General features: G+C 36.5%; 1 protein-coding gene across 1 annotated transcript in view; it reads left to right on the forward strand.

Annotated features, from left to right (window-relative positions):
- EIPR1 (EARP complex and GARP complex interacting protein 1) overlaps positions 1-27,972 on the forward strand; it is a 207,704-nt gene that overhangs the window by 124,145 nt on the left and 55,587 nt on the right. Inside the window, exon 4 of the mRNA XM_036748328.1 lies at positions 13,975-14,131. Coding sequence (XP_036604223.1) covers positions 13,975-14,131 — 157 coding nt within the window. The remainder of the gene's footprint in view (positions 1-13,974; positions 14,132-27,972) is intronic.

Here is a 27,972-nt window from a genome sequence, read left to right on the forward strand (position 1 = left end):
ATTGTCAAATCGATCTTCCTAATGTGTAGATCTGACCATGTCACCTTTTTTCTCCTATTCAGTAAACTCCATTGGTTCCTTATTACCGCCAGGATCAAATATAAAATCCTCTGTTGGGCTTTTACAGTCCATAATAACCTGGCTCCTTCTTATTTTTGCAGTCGTACATTTTATTATTGTGGTCTAGAGTTTAGTGACTTATCCAGGGTCACACAGCTAGTGTCTGAGTGGAGATCTGAGTCCACATCTTTCTGATTCTGAGCCCAGTCCTTTATCTACCACACCCTGTTGCCTTGCCTTTGACATCCTATCATTCCTAAGCTGCTAGGTTCTGCTGAGGAAGTAATAAAGCTCTACTAATTTTCTCCTTGATAAATTTTTTGCTTTATAACCTCAGCCACATTACTGCTGCCCAGCAGGATTTTTAATATACTAATTATCAGCTTCCTATTACAGTCTCCATAGTGTCTTTTCCAGATGTTCTTCTCAAGTTCACATTTGTCTGCCATTTATAGTTTATAAAATGTTTTACATAAATTATATTGCTTGATCCTTAAATAGCCCACTAATACCAATAGGTCACATTTAGCTACTTTAAGATTTAAGCCCTTTCTTACAGTAACCTTGTTAGTCCCATTTGACAGATGAGAAAATTGAGTCACAGAGAATTTGTGGTTTGTTGAGTCACATTAGCTAATAATAAGTGACAAAGCTGAAACTCAGGTCCAGGGTCTCAGATTCTAGAGAGCATTCTTTCTACTCTTCTAGTACTTTCTCTCAAATAATTTCTTCTTTAATGTCTTTTTCTAGTTTCTTTTCCTCCTCCCACCCTTCTTCTTCATAGCTCTGTCTTTTCTTCTGCCTTTTTTCCTCATGGTTCTCCTAATTCCATTATTAAAATTATTAAATTATTAAAATTGTCATCTCCATGTGGATGATTCCCAAATCTATCTCTTACTCTCTTCTGTATGACAAACTAACATTTCTATTTATTAGACATCTCCATCTGTGTGTCCCATTAAAACTTCAAATTTTCTCCCCATTTCTACCCTCCCCACCACTCCAAGATGGCATATATTCTGGTTGCCCTGTTCCCCAGTCAGCCCTCCCTTCTGTCACCTCACTCCCCTCCTATCCCCTTTTCCCTTCCTTTCTTGTAGGGCAAGATAAATTTCTACGCCCCATTGCCTGTGTATCTTATTTTCTAGTTGCATGCAAAAACTTTTTTGTTTTTGTTTTTGAACATCTATTTTTTAAAAACTTTGAGTTTCAAATTCTCTCCTCTCTTCCCTTCCCACCCACCCTCCCTAAGAAGCCAAGCAATTCAACATAGGCCACATGTGTATCATTATGTATAACCCTTCCACAATACTCATGTTATGAAAGACTCACTATATTTTGCTCCTTCCCAACCCATCCTGCTTTATTGAATTTTCTCCCTTGACCCTGTCCCCTTTCCAAAGTGTTTGTTTTTGATTACCTCCACCCCCATCTGCCCTCCCCTCTGTCATCCACCCCTTTTATTTTTTTATCTTCCTCCCTCTTCTTTCCTGTGGGGTAAGATACCCAATTGAGTATGTATGGTATCCCTCTTCAGGTCAAATCTGATGAGGGCAAGATTCACTCATTCCCCCTCACCTGCCTTCTCTTCTCTTCCTACAGAACTGCTTTTTCTTGCCACTTTTATGCGAGATAATTTACCCCATTCTATCTCTCTCTTTCTCCCTCTCTCAATATATTCCTCTCTCATCCCTTATTCATCTTCAACTCACCCTGTGCCCGCTCTCTCTCTCTCTCTCTATATATATATACACATACATATATACATATATACACATTCACATATACATATATATACATAAACATATATATATATACACATGTACATATACATGCATATTCCCTTCAGCTACCCTAATACTGAGGTGTCATGAATCATACATGTCATCTTTCCATGTAGGAATGTAAACAAAACAGTTCAACTTTAGTAAGTCCCTTACAATTTCTGTTTCTTGATTACCTTTTCATGCTTCTCTTGATTCTTGTGTTTGAAAGTCCAATTTTCTATTCAGCTCTGGTCCTTTCACTGAGAAAGCTTGAAAGTCCTCTATTTTATTGAAAATCCATATTTTGCCTTGGAGCAGGATACTCAGTTTTGCTGGGTAGGTGATTCTTGGTTTTACTCCTAGCTCCATTGACTTCCGGAATATCGTATTCCAAGCCCTTCGATCTCTTAATGTAGAAGCTGCTAGATCTTGGGTTATTCTGATTGGGTTTCCACAATACTCAAATTGTTTCTTTCTGGCTGCTTGCAGTATTGTGTCCTTGACCTGGAAACTCTGGAATTTGGCAACAATATTCCTAGGAGATTTCTTTTTGGGATCTATTTGAGGAGGCGATCAGTGGATTCTTTCATTTTCTATTTTGCCCTGTGACATGTATATGCATTTCCTTCCAAACAGGCCTTCCAAACTTCAATGAATTCTTCATATTTATCTTTTCTTATGACTCAGTAACATTCCCCATGCTTATACAGTATAGAATGAAGTTTTTTTCAGCCTCATTCCCAAATTGATGGGCATCTACTTTGTTTTCAATTCTTTGCTGCAATAGTAGCTGTAAATATTTTTGTACACATAGGTCCAGACATTGGGGATAGTCTGTGTAAGGCACGGAGATTGGAGATAGAATGTCATATGTAAGGAGCAGCAAGAAGGTTAGTTTCTGTGGATGTAAAAGTATGTGAAGGGGAGTAATACATAATAAGACTGGAAAGATAGATTGGGGCCAGATTGTCAATGGTTTGAGGTGTCAAAGAGGAGTTTTTATCTGATCCTGAAAAATAGTAGTTTTATTGAGTAGGGAATGTCACGGTCAGCTCTGTGATTCAGAAGTAGAACTTTGATGAATGACTGTGGGATAGACTGGAGAAGGGGGAAATGAAGCACAAAGACTAATTGGGAGGCCATTGCAATAGTCTGGGACAAAGATGGTAGGGCCTGAACTAGGGTGGTGGCCGTGTGAAGAGGATGGATGGCTATGGGAGATGTTTTAGAGACAGAATTGATAAGACTGGACAACTGATAGGCTATTTGAGGTGAGGGAAAGTAGGCAGTTTAGAATGATTCCAAGGTGAATCAAGGTGACTAAAAGAATTGTGGTGACCTTGAGAGAAGGAAGAGGGATGGGTTTGCACAGTGATGGGATTCAAATAATTAATAACCGGTTCTCTGCCCTAATGACTGTTTTAAGTATACAAAAAGATATGCCGAAAGGTAGTTTAATTTTTCATGCATTTAATACTCAAATAATAGCAATACAAGAGGCACACAAAACTAGATTATGTTATAAGAAAGAGTTTTAAAATATTAATGAAAACATACTAAATAATACTGACAAAAACGTATCCTTATGGAGTGAAAGCAGCTACATGATCACAGCAGCCAATGTTGAAACATATGCGGAACCAAAACTCATCCTACCTATTCTAATTCTTTTTTTCTTCTACTTCCCTAGCTTCTGAAATAGGCAATAAGATAACCCTTGAAATCTATATTTCTATTGGTTCATTGTGTCCCAGCTTCTTATTGGTTTCACTGTTCAGGAAACAGCAGTGCACTCATATCTTGGGGGAATTTTGGGTGTACCATAAAGCAGAAACAAATGACAGCTTGTCACCCTCATGGTTGTTTGGCACTTTTTCTCTTTGCATTATATGTTTCTGTATTGAAGTAAAAAAAATGAGAGAATTAAAATGTAGCATTTTATCAAAGATATAATGAGTTTTAAGAAATGAGTAAATAAGTATTACAAGCATAGTTCCGTCAATTTTTTTTTACCTATAGACGGAATGAACATTATTAGAAAATGCTGTTGCTCAGATGAACGTTAAAAAAGAGTAAGGAATGTAAATTTGTGATTTCCATATTCGGTGGCTGCCCAGGCGCCCACCTTAGAGAGAACCCTGACTACAAGTGCCATTTTAACAACCGGTTTGCTGACCTCAATATAAAATTAGGTATCGGTTCTGCCGAATTGGTGCAAACTGCTGAATCCCCCCACTGGGTTTGGAGGGAAAGTTAATAACTTCTGTTTTGGATATGTTGAGGTTGTGGTGTTTACCAGCAGTTCAAAGTATACAAGGGGTAGTTGGTGATATTGAAGTGAATATCCAGAGAGGCTTTTACATTCGCACACATTCTACATACGGATAAACATGGGAACTTATCAGATCACCAGGAGGGAGAAGAGAAGAGGAAAGAGCCATGAGATAAACCTGCAGGTAGGGGGTGGGATAAAGGTGATGATCCAGCACAGCTGATGGAGAAGGGCTAATCAGACAGGTAACAGAATCAAGAGAGAACAGTGGCATGAAAACCCAGATAGGCAAGTGTTCAGGGGAAAAGCATGATCTACAGTACTATATGCTTGCTGCCAAGTAGTCCAGAAAAATGAAAATTGAGAAAAGACAGATTTGGCAATTAAGAGGTCTTTAAGCTGTTAAATTTCACATGGGGGGGGGTAACTTTTTTTTTGTAGAATTTGAGCATATGAGAAGAAGAGAAATAATAGCACAGTAGCTTAAAGGTATGATCAAGTAAAGGGTTTTTAAGGCCCTCTGAGTTTTTCTGCCCACCTATCTTTCCAACCTCATCTCATACTTGAGCCAAATTGTACTACTCATTCCCAGATATCCTGTACCTTCCTACTACTGTACCTTTCGTTGTGCCTGAAATGCACCTCTTCCTCTTCACCTTTCCCACCCCATCCCTGCCTTTTGATATCATACAGATCTTTCAAGGCCCAGCTCAAATGCCTCAAATGCAGCAAATGGATCATTTGCTTTACTAAAGCTTTTGCAATTGGATTCTTTCAAATTGAAGCTCCTCCTAGGAAATTTCAAAAATGATTTGATTTAGAGGGGAAAAATCATTTTACTCTTTAAGCCTGTGCCTACTGCATAAAATGAGATGTGTCTGTATTCATTCATTCACTGCTGTTGTAGATCAGACCCCACCTAATCAGATGCCATTGTGCCTAGATTCTATGGCCTGTGTCTGATTCTTGTAAGTGCCTGGACTCTTCAAAAATAACCATTAGATTTTTAATATACAGAAGTATTCCACCTACTACAGTTAGTGATCAAATTATACCCCAAAGCAGGAGGATTGCTCCTTTACCTGTAGCCTACTATAGATGCTATTCATGTTCGTAAAACGTTCTAATCCCCTTTGAATTCCACTGCATCTTTTGACTAATAACCCAAAGCAGTATACTTTATGGGTAACTATTGCAGCCTAAAGGCTGCTTCTCTATTAATTATACTTCCCTTATCTCTTTATCTTATTTTCTTTTTGCAATTATATTATAGATAATAAATAAGTAACAGCATCCAATTGAACTTAAGTTCAAAACTTAGTAATTTAGACTTCATAGCCTTGGATTTGGAATCAGAAGGGCTTAGTTCTAGTCCACGCTCTGCCATTGACTCATATTGTTTAACTTCTCTGATCCCCAGTTTCCCTGTCTATAAAATGAGTAAGCATAATGGACACTGTGGTTTCTAAAACCCTTCCATCTTCAAAATCGTAGGAATTTGATGATTTTCTTTTGTCAGGTTAAATTGACTTAAGATGTATGAAATGAATAAGAGTGTTAGATATTATATTACACTTAGAATCATACAATGTTGAAACTAGAAGGGACCTTTGAGGTGAACTAATCCACTCCTAGATAGAGCACTAGGCCTCAAGTCAGAAAGACCTATGTTCAAATCTGGCCTCAGCCACTTACTGGCTGCGTGACCCTGGGCAAGTCACTTAAACCTCTGTTTGCCTTAATCTGCTGGAGAAAGAAATGGCAAACTGCTCCAGTATCCTTGCCATGAACACCCCATGGACAGTATTGGCATGCTATAGTCCATGGGGTCATGAAGATTCAGGCATGACTGAATGACTGAACAATAACAATTTTTACAATTTATAGATTTTACAGATGAGAAAACTTGGATTCATATATGTGAAAAAACTTTCCCAAGGCCATGTAGCTAGTTATTTCCAGAGTAGAAATTTGAAAATTAGTCTTCTAGTTACTAGTCCAAAGCTTTTCTACCATATGACGTCATATTACAGAACCCAATGGATCAATCAGTAAACATATATTAAGCGCCAACTATGTGCCAGGCAGTGTGTTCAATTAAATATTATGCAGTGCCTGCTGTGTACTAGGAACTGTGAAAGAAACGAAGTTTAGGTCAGATAAGGTCCCTGCCTTCTTTAAACTTATGGTTTATAAAACAAATGAGGAAATCAAAGTTCAGAGAAGTTAAATAACTCATCTGAGTTTGTACAATTGTTTTGTCCTTTGTTCTTGAAGAGGAACATGAAATCAGAAGGTGATGTCAATGACTCGCAAGTGAATTGGATTTAAGTTGGGCAGGGCTGTGCAAAGTCACCAGCCTGTTTTTTTTTTTTCAGTCTTTCCCTAATATCAGGGTCTTTCCAAAAATCCTCTATTTTCATTATGTGATCAAGGCATGTAAGCTTTAGCTTCAGTATTTATCCTTACAAAGAATAGTCTGAATTAATTTCTTTAAATATTGACTGATTTGATCTCTTTGTTGTCCAAGAGACTCTTAAAAGTCTTCTCCAGCACCACTGTTCCAAAGTGTCTGTTCTGCGGCACTTCAGCTTTCCTTATAGTCCAACTCTCACAACCATATGTTACTACTGGAAAAACCATAGCTTTGACTATACGGAGCTTTGTTGGCAAGGTGATGGCTCTGTCCATCACCTATGCTGTCCAGATTTGCCATAGCTTTCCTTCCAAGAAGCAAGCATCTTTTATTTCATGGCTGCAGTCACTGTCTACAGTGATCTTTGAGCCCATTCCATTTCCTCTCCCTCTATTTGCAAGGAAGTAGTGGGACCATTTGCCACAATCTGAGTTTTTTTGATGTTAAGCTTCAGGCAGCACAGTGACTGGCACTTAGTAGGTAGTTAATAAAAGCTTGTTTCCTTCCACCAAGTTCTGTCAATTCTACGTACAGAATGTCTTTCATATCCTCCCCTTCTCTCTGTTCCCACTGTTATCATCATACAACAGGCCATCCTCAACATCTGCCTGGACAATTGCTTTTGCTTTCTAATTGGTCTCCTGTCCTCTAACCTCTTCCTTTCTTGCCTTGCTCCCTCAATTTATCCTTTGTTTTATTTCTAGCCTTTATGCATAAATCTGATCATGTTACTCGTCTGCTCTAAAATCTTCAGTTACTGCTGAGCAAGGTTTGTGCTCTTTTTGCCAGATGCTTAAGGCTCATCACAGTCTGGTATTACCTTGCTTTTCTAGCCTCACATCTTATTTCATCCAGTCCAGGCTCCAGCTCATTTTCCATAAATACACCCTATGTTTTCTCATTTTTGTGCCTTAGCTCAACCTTTTTATTACTTTGAGCTTATTTGTTGTATTCCTTGCATTCTTTAAAGCAGGGGTTCTTAAACTGGAGTCCATGAACTGATTTTTAAATTCTTTTGGTAATCCTTTCAATGAGCAGCTAGGAGGCACAGTATATAGTGTGCTGGGCCTGGAATCTGGAAGACTCATCTTTCTGAGTACAGACACTTAACTAGCTCTGTGACCCTGGGCAAATCACTTAACCCTGTTTGCCTTAATTCCTCATCTGTAGAATGAGCTGGAAAAGGAAATGGCAAACCATTCCAGTGTCTTTACCAAGAAAACCCCAGATGGGGTCATGGAGAGTCAGACATGACTGAAAAAACCACTCAACAACAATTCTTTCAATATAATTTATTTCCTTTGTAATACTATATATTTTATTTCATGCGATTAAAAAACATTATTGTGAGAAAGAGTGGGTTCATAAGTTTCACCAGATTGCCAAAATTTTGCTACTTACTCTATGATTTCTTTCCCAAATGCCCTTGTGGAAAACTTTGACTTTTGGACCTCATGTACCACTTGTTTTGCAACTTTCTAACAAATTGATCTTATATTTTTGTGTCTTACAGTTGTGTATTTTCTCTTCCTTTTTTAATAGATTATAAGCTCCATAAGAATAAAACTGTGACTGATGAAACTTTGTATCTCCCCTAGGTATATTCTGTATACAGTAAGTACTTAGTAAGTATTTATTGAATTGTATTGAATATCTCTTGGCATTAATAGGGGCCATTGTCTTCTGTTTACTTCCTTCTTTAGCCAAACATTGCTTATCTTTTACTTAGTGAATTAATTAATTTGTGACAAGTACTTATCTTAGAATGATAAAGTCTTAGGGCTGGAGGTGATCTTAGAAATTCAGTCCAACTCCCTCAGTTTAGAGGAAACTGAGACACAATGAGATGAAGTCACTTGTCCAAGTTCATGCGACTAAGTCCTGGCAAAACCACAACTCAAAACCAGACCTACCAATGCCTATCTGTGTTGTTCCATGTTGCTTCTCAGTTTAGTCACCAAGGAGCTATTGCTTCTTAATGCATGACTATATATGATCCATCAATTGTACAGAGAAATATTCTCTACTCAAGTCTGAATACTCTTTGTCACTGGAAACTTTTTGTTTCTGAAAATTTGCACATATGAGTCCAAGAAAAAAGGAATTTACTTGTTCATTCAATAGCTTTTGTCACATGTAACGTTCGTATTATATGGACACTGAACAAACATTGTAGTTTTCTTCCTTCTTAATATGGCCTAAAAAATTTCCATAACTTGTTTGATAACTGTTCTACATGAGTTTTCATTCAGAAAATTGTACCAAGATGGGAATCCTCAGATTTCTCAGACTGCCAGCGGACTTGGCTGCTTTCAAGTCTCTCTCCACTCCAGTCCATCCTTCATTCAGCCACTACAGTGATTTTCCTAAGGCAAAAGTCTAACAGTATCACCTCCCCTTCTCATTAAACTCCAGTGACTTTCTGGTGCTTCCAGGAATAAATAGAAAGTGCTCTCTTTGGCATTCAAACCTTTTATAACCTTGACCCCTCCTATCTTTCTGGTCTTCATACATCTTACTTTCTAATGTGTACTCTTTGATCCAGTGACATTGGCCTCCTGGCTGTTCCAGTAATAAGACACTCCATCTCTCAGCTCTGGGTATTTTCTCTGCCCTCATGCCTGGAATGCTTTTCTTCCCCCACTCCAACTATTGACCTTCCTGGCTTCCTTTAAGTCCCAGCTAAAATTCCACTGTCTGCAGGAATCCCTTCCTTACCGCCTCTTACTTCCAGTGCCTTCCCTCTATTAATTATTTTTTTTATCCTGTATGTAGCTTGCTGTGTGTGTGTGTGTGTGTGTGTGTGTGTGTGTATTTGCATTTATCTGCCCTATGAGGTTGTAAGCAATTTGAGGAAAGGGACTGTCTTTTGCCTCTTTTTGTTGTCTCCAGTGCTTAGCGCAGTGACTGGCACATAATAGGTGATTAATAAATGTTTGTTGATAAAAATTAGTTGCATGCATGCTTATTTCATTATTCTTTATTTGTTATTTGTTTGTATTGCTACTGAATATATGGTAAGCTTCTGAAAATAGCTGCCTTAACTCCTTGAACCTATGAAATACTACTTTCTCAACAGCTTTTGTAGCCTTAGGAATTCGGTGCATCACTAATATAAAAAGGTACATGCTGAACATACAGTAAGTGGGTGATGTGGTTGATATCAAGGTTATTTATAATTTTATTTCTACTAATGAAGAGCAGATCTAATCAGAGTTCCTTTTGTCTTTTCAATTTTTATTGAGGGACTTTAGAAATTTGACAAGCAAAAGGTCAAGTAACTTCTTAAAAGGAATTTTCTTAGAGCTTTTATGGAATCTGAACAAATTGTATACTTGTATATGTTTTTTGTCCCCTATTTTATTAAGTTTACTTAAGATGTGGCAAATTGAACAAGATTACAAATTTGATTTGATGTTTGCAGCATTAGGAACTCATTTGAACTCACTAATGCATGTCCATTAGTGACTGGAGGGTTTCCCAGAGTGTCCAGCCAGGGTCACTTCAACCTCACAGTAATAATAGTACTAATATCACATGTGCCAGCATTTGCCTCACAAATATCTCATGGGGTAGGTAGCTCAAACATTATTTCCATTTTACAAATGACAAAGTTGAGGTTCAGAGAAATAAACATGATGTGCCCAGAGCATACCTTAAATAACTATTAGAGCAGGATCTTGAGTCCAGGTCTTTTAACTTCAACTTTGCTTCTGGTAGGTTTGCAGGGAGGGGTATCATAAGATTTCAAGGACTTTATGCCAAAATTGTTACGAAAATTCAAAGGTTAGATATAGTTATGGGTGCCCTGGAAAACCCAAACCATCATAAAACATTTTCTTTCTGCTTATTACAGTTTACTCTTAAATTCTAGGAGCTCTGGCCACTACTTCCAAAAATATGGGAACTCTGGGTTGTTATTGCGATTATCAGAACAGTCAGTCAGTGTTGGAGTTGGGAAGACAGGGGAGGTCCCTCCTCTGCCACCATCATTCCTATTGTCTTCTCTACCTTGTGAGAAAAGCCATATTCTAAACTTAAACATAATGACAGCCTGGGTCCATTGGCCCTTCAAAACAGTGGGTTCAATTAGTCGTGTTCACTATATATGTCCAGATGGACAAATAGGAATATGTAATAAGTATGTATGTACTTATGTATGTATATGCATGTAGTATATACTTCTAAAGCACGGACCTCTTGAGGTTCATGAACTTGTTTTAATTTTTTTTGACAAATATATTTACTGTATTTCAGGATAAATAGTTTGGTTTGTAATTTTACTTGATGCATTTAAAAACTTTATTTTGCAAAGGAGTCTATAAGTTTTACCAGATTGCCAAGTGGTCCAAGATACAGAAAAGATTAAGAACTCCTCTTCCAAAGGTGTTGGATGAGAATGTTAGTGATTCCTATGATTGTTCTAATTTCAGGAGATTATTGATACTTTTAAGTGTGTTCTTTCTTTTTAAATTATGTAGCATAACACTTTAGTTTGGTGCTTTACAGTTTTTCTTTTAGGTGAACCACCATCCTTACAGTTACTTGAGTTCAAAACCTTAAAGTCATTATTGCTCAAGGGTCAAGCAGAACAGCCCTTTCCCCACTACCACAGCCCCTAACCTAGAGCATACTGGGATTTCCCCTTCCCCCTAGCCTTCCTGCCAAAGTCCCTTTCTCGCTTTTGCTCCTGGATGTGGGATGGATGTGCCACACATAACTCAATGAATAGGGAGGCATCAACTCCCATCCCCCTAGTAAGCTGGAGGAATACCAGGCCTTGGTATCTGCCCTGCCATTAAACCATCCAGACCTGTACATGTTACCATCTACCCTGTTGCTATATCCTAAGGATCCCTTGCCTTCCACCTCCTACCTGCATCTGTTGTCTCCCCCAGTGATAGTATGAACTCTTCAATAGCAGGAAATTTCTCATTTTTATATTTGTACTCCTGGCACTTAACGTAATGCTAGGCACATAGTAAGTGCTTATTAAAATTTTTTTTTGTTTACTTATTCATAGAAAGCATAGTCAGTGGTTTCAAGTTATTTATGATCCAATGAAGACAAGGTAGCTGCATGTTGATTATTTTCTGTAATGAACTTTCTTCTTTTCATTTTTAGTTGGGGGGCAGGGTTAAGGTTATTTGATTATTTCAACGCAATCTCCACTTCTCTCTTTCAGTTTATGAAGGAGAATTGACAGTAATTCTCAAAGGGGGTGGAGGGAATTAGATTGATTGCTCTGAAGTGGAATGTAATTGTCAACACATAGGGACATGTTGGATACTTAGAGTTGGGAATGGAAGAAACAAATGAAAAGAATTGTTTGGAATTACCTGACAAAAGCTGAAATGAGTAGGAGTGTAGTGCCAAGTGAGAGACTTCATATGGCCAGGGTACGCAATGAGTTGGACTTAGAAACCAAAGGTCATTTACGTTGGATAGGAGGATGAAATCTTTGAAGAAATGACAGTAATTAGTGGGTTAAAAGGGTAACTTAGTAGCATTTTGACCTGATTGAAAAGCAAAGACACAGTGTTGGTGAAGATAGGATATGTGTGCATATATATGTGTTTATATGTATGTGTGTAAATCATACATATGAATACCTGACTACTGAGCCAAATTCTTCTAGGTGATAATGTGTACAGTGTAAGAATTTGGTTCAATATTTATCGCAGCAGCTAGGTGACCTGGTGCATAGAGTACTGGATGTGGAATCAGGAAGATCTGGGTTAAATTCTGCTTTGAATAACCCACCAATTGTGTGACCCTGGGCAAGTCTCTTGACCTCTGTCATCCTCAGTTTCCTCGTATTTAAAATTAAGATCACCTACCAAACAGGGGATTAAACAAGATAATCTATGTCAAACTTGTTATAAACCTCAAAGCCATATATAAATGTTAGCTACCAAGTATTAGTATAAACTTTATTTGCACTTGGGAACAGTGCCTGGCCACCTGTGATTTCTCTCATATGAAAGTTTTTTTTTTTTCTAAAATAGTTTCTACGCTATGCTTACTGTTGTTTTGCATTCTGGTCTGAGGTCTTATTCATTTGGGGTGACAACCACAATTCAGTCCTCACAGTGTTCTATTACTTTTCAGATTGGGAGCTTATAATCTGACCTTTGATTAAGATAAAGTGTAAGCTCTGCCTTTTTGGGGGAATAATATTTTATGTATTTGCTTTGTTTTTGGCATTTCATAATAAGCCAATCTCTGTCTCAGTTACTCTGACACTTTTTTTCTGCCTTAGTTAAATCTCTTTGAGTTAGCAGACACACCTGCAATCAAAGGTGTCTAATTGAAATTCACAAATGACCAAACTCTATTTCTGAAATGGAGAGAAGTCTTTGTAACCTGTTTTCTGAGTTAAAATGGGAACATTAGCATCAGAAAGTTGCAAGTTGCTATTGCTATTCCTAAGCATCTATTACATCATCACTACAATGTAAGATTTCATTAGATGTGTCCTCACCAAATAGCTTTAGAACCTAGTGCTACTGTGTTAGATCCGTGGGTTCTAAAGGTGGTTTCTTGAAGCCAAGAAATATGTTATATGTCTTTCTATACTCCATAATTCATGGCACAGTGCTTTTCAGATAGTTAAACATCACTTGGTTGGTTGGGTTGGTTGGTTGGTTAGTTGAAATTAGATAATTACTTTTCAAAAGTGAAAAGTCACCTTTTGAAATTAGAAAATGAATACTCATCCTTTTAAAATGCCCTTCTTTTGGGGTTTTAATGAGTTCTTTGTCCAAAATTTTCATAGTTTTGTTTGTGAAGTTATTTTGACTTCTAGAGACATGAAACTTTTATTTTCTGGCAGCAATGCTGGTAGATGGTAATGCTTTTCATTCATATGTTATTGTTTTCTGATGAAATTCTGATGAATGTAAATACTTTTCCAGAACTTTGCTTTCAGATTTAAAGACAGAATTTTATAAAAACAATATCATATGGATTTTTTAAAATGGTGAATTACAGTGACAGTTTTTCCACATATGCTACTAGTTTTAATTTTAGATGACCCAATAAAACTATTGAAAAAAACAAACATTTTTAAAAATTTGGCTTTGCCTTAGTGGTACTACCTAAACACTTTATGACGGTGTTTTCAGACTTCTGTTTTCCCCTTTATTTGAAGAATTGCCTAGGAAGAGGGGGAGAAATCGATTTTGAGGAAATTAAATTTTCATCTGTAATAAAATGCTGGTTTTTAAAACAAGGAAAGTGACTTAAATGCATGCTGATCGTGAGTTGTGCATTGAACTGATTTCTGAATTAAGGTGTGTGTCTCTCTGTTCTGTTTGCTGCATGCCACTTATTATGAAGTTTTAAATATTTTAAAGTGCAGATGTGAGCTGCTTCTGGATTTGTGTAAATGTTGATGCATTGTATACTGAATCTGTGCCACGTACCATGCTCTGTTGACATTATCCTCTATTGCTTAGCTTCAGACAGTAAAGTCATGACATGTGCGGCTGTGTGGAGGATGCCGAAGGAATTGGAATCAGGCAGTCATGAATCCCCTGATGATTCATCAAGCACCACTCAGACCCTGGAGCTACTCTGTCACCTTGACAACACAGCCCATGGCAACATGGCCTGGTAGGATTCTGCATATTTTATATACTCAGAACAAGCCTGAAGGATAGACCAGAGCTCTTAGTTTGTACAGATTTATATTGCAGAAGCTATATTACACACATAAAACTATTCTTTTTTTCAAAAAATGGTACAAATTGATTTTTTTGGTCCCAGATGTTTTGTCTATTAGAAACATTTATGTGTAGCCCTGCTACATGCACAGCTGAACAACCTGTCTCCTTTCCTTTTGTGCTTTTTTACTTTCATATAAAAATCAGTGTTGCACATGGCTACTTGACTTAATAAAAAAAAGGCAGTCATTGAATAGTACATCATTTTTATATTTCTCTTAAGCTTCATGAATGCCTTTTATTTCATACATTTTAGGCATAAGATTTTAATTTATTATTTCAGGTTAAAATTCGTAATTTTTTATCTAACATGGAATTATATGTGTATATATGTGTGTATGTATATACACATATTTACATACAGATATATATATATTTATATAGCAAATACTCCATGCCTTTGTAGTCACATTTATCTCTTCCATCTGATGTTTGAAGTGGAAGCAATTCATTGTAGATTCACTAGACAATTGCTTTGTAGATATCTACAGCATAGGATTTTACCATTGTCACCATACCCAAACAACCACCTTAGAGTAATTAATTGCCTAGTATCTGGTAAGTACCAGCAATGAAAATATATAGGGATAGGGAAAGAGCTGGAGATCCTTTTTAGAGTATAGAATTACACATGATCTCAGAATCAGATAGGCATATCCTAAGTAATTAATGGGCCTCATGTTGGGGGGAGGTAGGATTAGAGATGAAGAGAGACTGTGGTGTGGATTTATAGTAAAAAATATAAAAACAATGGTCTTTTTTGTATATAGAGTTTTAAAAAATTGATCATATTCCCTGCTGTGTACAATCATGTTTTGGTAATAAACTTTTAAATATCGACATGGTGAAGGGGACCTTTTGCTGGGGATTATCCAAAGCAATGACTAAATCCAACAGTAATTTACATGTGGTTTCAAAATGCATCTTAAAATTTATTTTGTAGTAGATTTACTTTTTAATTGTTTTGCTGCTGTTGGGTCATTTACTTATATTTGCTTAGGAAATTCAGTATACATGGAATATTAAAATTAGTTTGTAATTCCTGAGGTGCTCACCTACCAGTGGTTGGGGAGACAGGTCAGAAACCTAATAGTCAACAGATGGAAACTAACATGGGATTACAAATTTTTGATGGCTAATCCTCCAATGGAAAGTTACTGTATTTTGAGTGACCTCATCTTAGAGAAAATTAAAAATAATAAGCAGTATCCTTGGACATAAAAACAATCACAACCCTATCCCTGGGGTTTTTGTGCCTTTGATTAACATCCCTCTCAAAAGCCACCACTGCATCAAAGACTCACTGTAGTTAAAGATGTAACATTTTGGTACCATCCACAGATAGAATTGACAAATTCAAACTGGTAAGGTTTGGGATATTATCTTTAAAAATCTATCTGTCTATCTATCTATCTGTCTGTCTGTCTAATTACAATGTTGTATAATAGACCATAAACATTGGAATCAAGAGACCTCAGCTGTACTCTTCACTCTGCGTCCTACTAGCTGTCTGATCTTAATCAAATTACTTTATCAAACACAGCATGGTACAATGTCCAGGACACTGACTCTAGAATCAGAGGAGCTGGTTTCAAATACTGCCTTTCATAGTTACTCCCTGTCTGACCTTGGTGAGTCACTTACCATCCTTGATCATCAGTTTCCACATCTGTAAGATGAGGGATTTGCCTCTGAGGTGCATTACAGCTTTAGATCCTTGCTTTTTTGACATGATGACCATCTCAATAATTAGTTGCTAGTTTGTAGAGTGGACATAATATTATGTTACCTACCTCAGAGGACTTTCGTGAGGAAAATGCTTTGTAAATACTAAAGTAGTATATAAATATGAGATTTATTATTATGTGTACATGTATAAAGAAAGCATTGTGTATAATATGACATTTTTAATGTAAAAGAGATAATCCCATTGAGTGAACAGGATGATTTTTGATAACCCTTTCATTTGTGTGATTCTGTGAATGGTGACCTTTTCAATTTGATCACCTTGGCAGCAGCATAGGAATATTATTCTGATGAGGTTGCCATTTCCTAAATTATTTTTGGGAACTCCTTGATAGGGAATTGTCTTTAGAACTTGCCTTTAGTGGTAGCAGTCTTTATCTTTTGAAGGGTAAAGTTGATTTTTGGAAATAGCCACAAGTCATTCAAAACTAAGCCTAGTGAATAAGATATTGGTTAGTTTTAGTGAATTTTTTTCCTTTTCTTCTTTTTTATAAGGATATTTCTTTTAGAGGGATATATTGGACATGTTGGTAATGAACAAAAGATATCAATAGAAAAATTAAAACATTATCATTTCATTGCATCCTAGGGATGCCAAATCTTTTGATCTATGTCCTTGTGACCTGATTGCTAGAAAGGTATCATTTGACCAAATTATTTCCATCAGTGGCCATATGCCAGCTAAAGCAGTTTTGCCTGTTTGCCGTGGAGATCACAATACACGTGGAGATCACAATACAATCAAAGACCCCGTAGGACTATATCTTGCCTGTATCAGGAAGTTTTAGGACAACAGATTCCAAGCTAGTTAAGGTTTAGATGGGCTGCACCATGAACAATGGGCCCATTAAATCTTTTTCTCTGGTACACAGTTCCCCACAAAGACAAAGCCTTACAGTGCTTTGCTGTAATGCCAGGGCACTGTAGTGACTACTTTTAAAAAACAGAACAATAGCCTTGCTCCAGAAAGGGAGGATATCTTATGTGGTCACAGGATTTTAGTGCTAATAGAGACTTCAGAGAGATCTTCTGATTTGTCACTTTGTAGATGTAGATACTGAAAGCTAGGGAAACTAAATGACCTAAGATCCCTCAAGATCCCACAGCTCAAGAATAGGTGCATTAACTCAGCAAACTTCATGATACTTAGCTAGTCCATGTAAGAATTATTGATTCTCTGTGCCATATTTAAGACAAAGCTCTCAAGCCAAAGTGTCAAATATAAGGCTTACAACACCCTGAGTGTGGCCTAGACCAGATTAAAATATAGCTCCTATTTGATTTTAGTTTGTTGATGTATTAACAACAAAAAAAGAAATTATATAATCTTGGTTTTTTAAGTCGATATGTGACTTTCAGGGATCTTTATGTATGGTTTAGTATCCCTTGTTTATATTTGAGTTTGATACCACTGATCTCAATCATAGCCAAAAAGAGCCCTGAGTTAAAGGACATGAATCCTGTAGAAGGTGTCCCCAGAGGAATCCTAGGTAGGGTGTTTGGGGGACCTGGATTGTGGCAAACTGTTCCTGAGGGACAGGGCTTATGCAGTTTTTTGGATTGGTGAACACAGGTTTGATTGTGGGTAGAAAGGGGCACCCAAATCATGGGGGATAGCCCATGGATACTAGGCTAGAATATAAGCTCCTGAAGGCCAAGGACTGGTTTTTTTTTGTTTTTTTTTGTCTTTGTTATCCCCATTACCAAGCACAGTGCTCCACACATAGCAGGTGCTAAGTTGGTGCTTGTTGGATATAATTGAATTGCATTCCCTACATTAACTATTCCAAATCTTTTCTTCTCTCCTCAAACCTCCACCCATATTCCTAGACTCTCCTATTTATAGCAGTTAATACAGCTTCCTACTTCACTGCAAAGGTTGAGACCATCTAATGAGACCTCCTTAATTTCTCTCCTCCATATCTCAAAATTTCTTAATGTCATTACTCATTTTCTTTCCCATCTCAGAGGAAGAGATTTCCATATTCTTTGCTAAGGTTAATAATCCTTCTACCAACACCCTTGGTACCATGATCTTCCACCCACTCTGGTCCTGGCTCCACACCCATCCTATCTTTTCATGCATCTTCATTCTGTCTTTTTCTGCTAACTATGCCTTCTAGACTTAAAAACAGAATCTCTAAATGGAAAGGACTTTAGAAGGCTTCTAGGACAACTCGTGCCTGAACATGTATCCTTTCTACAGAATACCTAGCCTTTATGTGAATACTTGTAGACACCCCATTACAGTCTTAGAGAACTCTAATTCTTAGAAAAGTTTTCCTTACATCAAGCACTAGTTTGTCACTTTGCAGCTTTCATGTATTCATAGGTTTGCCCCTTAGGGCCAAGTAGCACATGTCTAATCCCTTTTCTGGGTGTCAGCCCTTCAAATGCTTGAAGGCAACTCTCCTTTGCACATGCTCCCTCCCCTGATTTTTCTAGGCTAAACCGCTCCATGTCACTGTCATCATTAATTTCCACTGGAATACATTCCAACGTATCAGTGTCCTTCCTTTAATGTGGAATATTGAACACTGGGTGTAGTCTGACCCTGGTGGATTATGGGGAGACCATCACTTCCTAGTTCTGTATATTATCCCTTTTCTGATACAGCCCATGATTGAATTAGCTTTCTTACCTGCCACTTTTAACTCATCATAGGCTTATAGCCTGCTACAACTGCCAGATCTTTTCCAGAAAAATCAGTTTGACCACATCTCTCCCATTTTATACTTGTGTAGTTTATTTTTTTCAATGAAAGTACAATCCAATATTTTGCATGACTACACATATATAGTCTGTATCAATTTTCTTGCCTTTTCAATGAGGGGAATGGAGAGAGAGGAAGGGAGAGAATTTGAAACTCAAAGTTTTAAAAACAAATGTTAAAAATTGTTTTTATATATAACTGAGGAAAAATAAAATACTAAATAAAAGCTAAAAAAAGTACGATCCAGCTTTCCTTTAACCTTTCAGCTACCATCTCATTTCTTTTTTCCTCTTCACAGCTAAATTTCTTCAAAGAAAAAATAGAATGTAGCTTCTACTTTCTTATCACCCACTATCTCCTTAGCTTTTGTAAATCTGATTTCTGTCCCCAATAATTTTTAACATTGGTTTTTATCTTCTTTGGTTTATTTTTCTTTCTAGCTTTAGTTCCTGAATTGGGGTTGTGTTCTATCCCTGCTGCACTTTTGGGTCAGTGGTCAGTCTCGCTTGGTCTCCTCTGGGTTATGAGGGTTCCTGTACTGACCTGCTTTTCCCAGGGATAGGTCCCCATGGATTTTTTAGGTTCAGAATATTCGATCTTCAGGGTTCTTTTATAGCATCTCAAGACAGGGTGAAGTGAAACTTGGAACCCTGGGGTGTTGTGGTCAGGCTGTATTCATAATAATGACTTCTATTTCTTGAAGCTTTTTCAGGGGATGTTTTCACTCTTGATGATTTTGGACAGAGAAGCCTGTTGACCCTTTTCTGGTTATGCTGGGAAGTTCTGGTTTCGTTTTGTTTGTGCTGGTGCTTGCTTTGCTGGTAGCCCTCTTTCCTGTTGCCCATTAGCTGCTGGATGACCTTTTTGTGCTATGCTTGGATAGAAGAAGTCATTTATTGTAGTTTCTTATATGATTTTTAAAATCATTTAGTTTCAGGTATTTGCTGTAGTGTAGGTATGGGGGAACTGGGCAGTCAACCCCTGTTTAGGCAGCCAGATGGCCAGAAGCCCTATACATCTCTGATCATATCACTTCTTTGTTAAAAGTCTTTAAATGAGATTGTCCATATAAAAAAGTAGAAGCTGGAGCATGGCATTTAAGGTGTCCTACACAATCTTGCACTAGCTTAACTTTTCTAGCCTTATCGCACAATATCCTCTTTCATGAATCCCCCTAAGTTCACCATTTCCCAAACATGAATTTTTCTTCTCATGCCTTTTCTTTCACTGTAATAGTTTGAAAAATCATTGAGCAGTGTGTATTCTCCTTCCACTAATACAGGTCACAATCTGTCCATTTCTGATTAAATGATTTTCATGAGTTGTTGGACCAAAAATTCCATCCAGTGGTGAATGAACTCTATTAATTTAGCTAAACTATTTTAATACTCTATTGGTGCTGCTGTATGGCAAGATATGGAATTCTACAGTTTCCAACCAATTAAAAAGGAATATCATACAGAGCACAATGGAGAAGTTCTTTATGGATGTGAGCAGACTGCAACATATAACAAGTAAGGAATCTCAAAAAAGAAAAGCAGTAAAAGATGTCATTAAGGAAAATGATAGGAGAAGATGAGATAGTAATGTGGTGACAGACTACAGATGGACTCAACCAGAGTGCTCCAGTGGTACTGGAGTGGTGAAAGAAGTGAATGGTGAAGCTCCAGCACATGGGGAAGGTCTCCTGTGGCAAATTTATAAGAGTACATATATGAGATAACAATTGTAAAGCACACTACAAACTACAGAGAAGATGAAAGGTTGCCTTACGGGGAAGCCTCTAGTAGCTGTAGGTGCGATGGGGGCTAGGCAGGCTGAGAAGGGCTTCCCACAGAAGGTGGAATTAGAACTGAGTCTTGAAGGAAGCAAGGGATTTTGAGAGGTGGTATTGAAGAGCTAGAGCATTCCAGGCTTGGAGGACGTTGGATACAAAGGTACAGAGCTGGGAGAGTTAATTTTATGTGTAAGGAATAATAAGTAAGCCAATATGGCTGGATAGTAGAGTACATAAAGAGAAGTAATGTGTAAGATTAGAAAGATGGGAAGTATCCATGTATGAAGAATTTTAAATGCCTAACAAAGAACTTTATATTTTATCCTGAAGGCAATAGGGAGCCACTGCTGTTTATCAGGGAGGAGGGACAACTTGACCAGACCTGAACTTTAGGAAAATCACTTGGAAAGGTGAGAGGCTTGAGGCAAGAAGAAATTAGAAACTATAATAATAAGGTGATGATGGTCAGCACAAGGGTACTGGCTATTTGAATAAATAAAAGGGAACATATGTGAGATGTTATTAATTAAATTAGAAACAGGGATTTGACAGCTGTTTGGATATGTAGAATAAATGAGGGTGAAAACTGAGAGGGTAGTCATCAATGGGGAAATGGCTGAACAAGTTGGGGGATACAATCAGAATACCATTGGACTATAAGAAATGATGAAGGGGATGGTTTCGGACAAACCTGGTGAAAATGCTACATTGCAAACTCGAGTGCCTGGGAAGATAGTGGTGCCTTCAACAATAACAGGCAAGTTGAGGAGAGGGGGTGGTTCTGTGGGAAAGATAATGAATTCTGCTTTGGAAATGTTGAGTTTGAAATGACAATAATAATAATAATAATAATAATAATAATAATAATAATAATAATAATAATAACTGCTAGCATTTATGTACTGCTTCGAAGTTTGTAGTGTGCTTTAAGATTGTTATCTCATCTTATCCTCACAACAACCCTGGGAGATATGTGCTATTATTATTCTCATTTTTATAGATGAGGAAACTGAGATTAAGTGTCTAAGTCTGGGATTTGACTTAAAGTATTCTTGACTTCAAGTTCTGTGCTTTCTCCTTTATGGCACCTAGCTATCTGTTGGGATGTCTAGTTCAAAATGTCCAATGCAGTTGGTGATATAGAATTGTAGTATAAAAGAGACCAGGGCTGCATATGATCTAGGAATCGTCAGCATAGAGAAGGTAGTAGAACCCGCAGGAACTATTATCAAGGGAGCGAGAGTACAGAGAAAAGGGAGCCCATGACAGAAACCCAAATTTATTTTCATTTATTTATTTGCTTTGTTTTGGTGGGGGGAAGGCAGGGCAATTGGGGTTAAGTGACTTGCCCAAGGTCGCACAGCTAGTAAGTGTGTCAAGTGCCTGAGGTCCGATTTGAACTCAGGTCCTCCTGTCTTCAGGGCATGTGCTCTACTTGCTGTGCCACCTAGCTGCCCCCCCTCCCATTTATTTTCAATGGCTGACAATACTACCTAAATTAATTTGCTTATTCAGGGTCCTACCAGTCAAACTCTGAAAGGTTTGCTTTATAGAACTAGAAAATAACAATAATAAAGTTTTTCTGGAAAACCAGAAAGTCAGAAATGTCAAGGGAATTAATGAGGAAAAAAAGTAGGAAGAAGTGAGGGCCTAGCAGCATCATATCTCAATCTATATTACAAAGCTGTAATGATCAAAATAGTTTGGTCTTGGGTAAGAAATAGAGGGGCAGTTAGATGGTGCAATAGATAAGCATGCTGAGCCTGAAGTCAGTAAGATTCATCTTCCCGAGTTCAAGTCTGGCCTCAGACCCTTACTAGCTGTATAACCTTGGACAAACTACTTAACCCTATTTGCCTCAGTTTCCTTGTCTGTCAAATGAAGTGGAGAAGGAAATGACAGACCTGCATGAACTGATGCAGAGTGAAGTTAGCAGAACCAGGAGAACAATTTATACAGCAACAAAACTTTGAAAGACTTAGGAACTCTCATGAATACAATAATTCCAAAGGAATTATGATAAAATATGCTGCTTACCTCTAATGGGAGAGAGGATAGAGTCACAGTGGAGATATGTACATGGTTGTTTTGGTTTTTTTTTGATATTACCAATGAGGGAATTTGTTTATATGTTTGGATTAGGGGTTTGATATTTTTTACTTTCTCAGAAGATGTGGTTTTGAGATGGAGACAGGGTTAGGGAGTTGGGAAGGAGAGGAGAATCTGAAAATAAAATTGATTTAAAAAAATCCATGATGTGGCTCCAGCCTACCTTTGTAAGGTCATTACACATTACTCACTTTCATATACTCTACCTTTCAACCAAGCTGGCCAATTTGCTTTTTTACCTATACCCTCCATCTCCTATGCACCTGCCTCTGAACACCTGCTCTCTTTACCTGGAGAGCTCTTCCTCCCCACCTACAGTTCTTGGAGCCCCTAATTCTCTTCTTGGCTCAGATCTAAAGCCACCTTTTATAACAGATCTTTCCTTATTCCCTTATTTTCTGTTTATATTTGTATATCTTGATTTACTTATCTGCATACATCTTATATACTCCCTAGTAGAGTAAAGGTTCCTTCAAGATAGGGGCTATCTCATTTTTATTTTGTATCCCCAGCACCTATCATGGTGCCTGATATATAGAATATGTTTAATAAAGTTTTGTTGAAAGACTTTGAGCCATTTCTACCAGAAGCATTTTATTTTTATGTTACATGATTTAAAATTTAATTTAGAATTTCCCACATCTCACAGTAGAATAGATTTTTTGAGTATTTACAAATTTGATGGCAACATACCTACTGTTTTAACTATATGACTACGTTTTAAAAAAATTATCATAGCCCTTGATGAAAAGCTACACAATATTCTCTTGTACATTTCTTAGCACTAAGAAATTAACCTGTATTCTTAAAAGGAATATTTATGAGCTGTGTAAATAATTTAGTACTTTTTCCTCATAAACTATAATAAAAAAGGAATAGTAACCAGTGCCTTGACTACCATAACTTTATGTATACATGTTGTATATTCATATATTAAAAGGTTTTTTCTTTTTGTTATAAACTTTATGAACTTTAAAAAAGATACTTTAGGAAATGATCTTAACATAGGCAGTTCATTTTTAATCTAAAAACTATTATCTTCTAGAATTTAAACATTTAATGACTGGCATCTCATAGTAAAATGATGATGTAGTTTAGAGCAGTGGTTCCCAATGTTTTAGGAACTCCTGTCTGTTTGATTGTACACCATTCCTGAGTTCTGTCCTAAAAATGTTTTACAAAGAATATTAATATGCAAAGGAATACTTCAGTATATCAATGATTGTTGGTTTCACTGATATGGGTCTTCTCTCCACCAACAGAGAATACACCTAAAACCATGATTTAGATGGTTTTAGAAATTGCCTTCAGATATTGCTGTAACTGAAAAATTCATTGCATCATATTAGTTATTAGACCAACCTAGTAATCATTTTCTCTAAGCTTGTCCTTGGATGACAAGCATACTGTCCATTGCTAGCCATACATTCAAAACCTTTTTAACATGGTAGACTGCTTGAATTTTCTCTCCACTGACATAGCTTTTGAGAAATCAAGGTTACCTCCAAACCATAATGATTCAACAAAATAGGACTTTAATGAAGGATACAAATGAAAGTGAATTTAGATTAATTTTATATTCAATTTATTTTAGAATTTTACAGCAGTTTTTTTAGGTATGACCTCCAGCTCAGGTGTCAGTAAAACCAGAAAAGTAAATTTCTCTACTAATGTAACTTACCCAAAGAAAAGATGTAGATTTTTTTGGCCAATATGAAAAAACTTACACCTACCAATATGCATTATATGTAATAGATACTCAATAAATACTTGATTAATGAATGAATAAGCAAATGCTCTAGTTGTTTAAGATTTCAAAAACATTTTCTGCATTTTCATTTGATTTTCACAGCCATCCTATGAGGTCTTTCATGTAGATATTATCACCCTGATTTTACAGATGAGGGACCTGAGGCTCAGGGAGGTGAAATGTCCCAAGATTACATAGCTACTAGGTGCAAGAGCCAGGATTCCAAATCAGAGCTTCTAATTTCAAGCTTAATGTTCTTTCCCCCATTAAAAAAAATCGGACCATTTTTTCCTCTTTTGCTATTGTCCTTATTAACTCCCTCAAAGGGGTTGTTTTTGATTTTGATTTCTTTGCAGGGGGCGGGGGGAGAGGCGGCTTTGCTTACAGAATTAAAAAGAAATCTTTATTTGTCTTTATGACTTTAAGGGTATTTTTATGTTAGGTATATGGTACTGTATTCTTTACTTGTTCATCCCATTTTATGTCACTTCTAATTCACTGTTAGAGTGTGATAAAGCAAAAAAGTAGATGATTTTTATGAACAAAGAAATAAGCTCCTTAGTTTGAAGTAACAAGTACTGAAGAAATCCTAGCTTATTTTCTTATGTTTATAGCACTAGTTTCATGGTGATGATCCATGGTAAAATAGAATTTCTTTTTTTATTGCATATTGCATACACCAGTTATTTCAAGGTATTTTACAAGCACTAATGATTATAGGGGTTGCTGCCTATAAAATAACAAAAGTGAAAATCTTTTCAGATGTATTCAATCACCCAGGGATAAATGATGAAATTTTTGGTAAAGGAGCAGTTCTGCCTACAATGATTTGATTTTCTTCAATATTTTAGTCCACATAGAAGACCTAATACTTCACTAAAGTCTCACTCCAGTGCGTTATCATGGTATGGAGCTGACTCTGTTCTCAAAGGCTATGCAAATAGAGACAGACTAGCTGTTCAGCTGAGGAACTGGCTAGTTGTTTAGAGGTAATCATCAATAGATAGGCTCTGGGATAGTGAATTTTTCTCAGGTCACTGCAATTCTTGAGGATTATCTGTTGAATTGTAGAGGAAATGTCTAAGGAAGTCACTGCGTGAATGGAGGGGCAGCAGAAAGACATGCCACCATTGGGGTTGCCATTTCCCTTCACCTTGAATTATTTTTTTTCTTTTAATAATATTCTATTGTTTTTCCAATTACATGTAAAAACAGTTTTTTTAACATTTAAAAAAAATTGAGTTCCAAATTCTCCCCTCCCTCTCTTTCCTCCCCCTCCCTGAGATAGCAAGCAACTTGATAAAGGTTATACATGTACATTCATGCAAAACACATTCCCATATTAGTCGTGTTGTGAAAGAAAACATAGACAAAAAGACACAAACACAAAAATGAAGAACATGAAAAATAGTATGCTTTGATTTGAATTCAGACTCCATCAGTTCTTTCTTTGGAGGTAGATAACATTTTTCATCATGAGTCCTTTGGAATTGTTTTGGATCATTGTATTGCTAGAATAGATACGTCATTCACAGCTGATCATCATATAATATTGCTGTTACTATGTGCAGTGTTCTTCTGGTTTTGCTTACTTCACTGCATCAGTTCATGTAAGTCTTTCTAGATTTTTCTGAAAGCATCTTGCTCATCATTTCTTATAGCACAATAATATTCCATCACAATCATATACCACAATTTGTTCAGCCATTCCCCAATTGATGAACATCTTCTCCATTTCAAATTCTTTGCCACCACAAAAAGAACTGCTATAAATATTTTTGTACAAATAGTTCCTTTTAAAAAAATCGCTTTGGGATACAGACCTAGTAGTGGTATTACTGGGTCAAAGGCTATGCACAGATTTATAGCACTTTGGACATAGTTCCAAATTGCTCTCCAGAGTGCTTGGATCAGTTCACAACTCCACCAACAATACATTAGTGTCCCAAGTTTCTCACATCCCCTCTAACATTTATCATTTTTCTTTTCTGTCGTATTAGCCAATCTGATAGGTGTGAGGTGGTATCTGAGAGTTGTTTTAATTTGCATTTCTCTAATCACTAGTGATTTAGAGCCTTTTTCTTTTGACTTTTCATGGCTTTGATTTCTTCATCTGAAAATTGCCTGTTCATATCCTTAGACCATTTATCAATTGGGGAATGACTTGTATTCTTATAAATTTGACTCAGTTCTCTATGTATTTAAGAAATGAGGCCCTTATCAGAGACTCTTGCTATAAAGATTGTTTCCCAACTTTCTGCTTTCCTTCTAATCTTGGCTGCATTGGTTTTGTTTATGCAAAAATTTAAATTTTTAAAAATTTAATGTAATCAAAATTATTCATTTAAAATCTTGTAATGCTCTCTATCTCTTGTTTGTTCATTTCACTTAGATTGTTAGATTTATTGGTATATAATTGAGCAAAATACCTCTTAATAATTGCTTTAATTTCATCTTCATTGATGGTGAATTCACCCTTTTCATTTTTGTTACTGGAAATTTGGTTTTCTTCTTTCTAAATCAAATTAACCAATGATTTATCTATTTTAATTTTTTTCATAAACCAGCTCTTAGTTTTATTTATTAGTTCAAAGGTTTTCTTATTTTAAATTTTATTGATCTCTTCTTTGATTTTCAAGATTTCCAATTTGATGTTTAATTGGGGATTTTTAATTTGTTCTTTTTTCCCAGTTTTTTTACTTGCATGCCCAATTCATGGAGCTGTTCTTTCTCTCTTTTATTGATATAAGTATTTAGAGATATAAATTTTTACGTAAGTACTGCTTTGGCTGCATCCCATAAAATTTGGTATGTTGTCTCATTGTCATTCTTTTTAATGAAATTATTGATTGTTTCTATGATTTGTTCTTTTACCCATTCATTCTTTAGGATCAGATTATTTAGTTTCCTATTAATTTTTAATCTATCTTTTCACAGCCTTTTGTTGAATTTAATTTTTATTGCACTCTTTTTAAAAAGGATGCATTTCATATTTCTGCTTTTCTACATTTGATTGTGAGGTTTTTATGCCCTAATACTTGGTCATTTTTTGTGTAGGTGCCATATACCATTGACAAGAAGTTGTATTCCTTTCTATTCCCATTCATTTTTCCTGAGGTCTATCAGATCTAACTTTTCTACAATGGTATTCATTTCCTTAACTTTTTTTCTTGTTTATTTTTTGGTTAGATTTATCTAGTTATGAGGGAGCAAGTAGAGGGTCCCCCACTAGCATGGTCTTAGTGTATTTCTTTCTGTAACTCATTTAGCTTTTCCTTTAAGAATTTGGATGCTATACTAGGTGGTATATTTAATACTGATATTACTTCATTTTCTGAGGTACTTTTTAGCAAAATGTAGTTTCCCTGCTTATTCCTTTTAATTAGATCTCGTTTTACTTTTGTTTTGTGTGAGATCATGATAGCTACCCTTGCTTTTTTTCTTCTTCAACTGAATCATAACAGATTCTCCTCCAGCCCTTTACCCTTATTCTATGCATGTATCTCCCTGCTTCAAGTGCATTACTCGTAGACAGCATATTGTAGCATTCTGGTTTTTAATCCACTCTGTTTATCCTCTTTTTTGTGAGTTCGTCTAATTCACATTCACCATTATGATTACTGTGTATTTCCCTCT

This window comes from Trichosurus vulpecula, chromosome 3, assembly GCF_011100635.1.
Source record: "Trichosurus vulpecula isolate mTriVul1 chromosome 3, mTriVul1.pri, whole genome shotgun sequence".
NCBI classification, from domain to species: Eukaryota; Metazoa; Chordata; class Mammalia; order Diprotodontia; family Phalangeridae; genus Trichosurus; species Trichosurus vulpecula.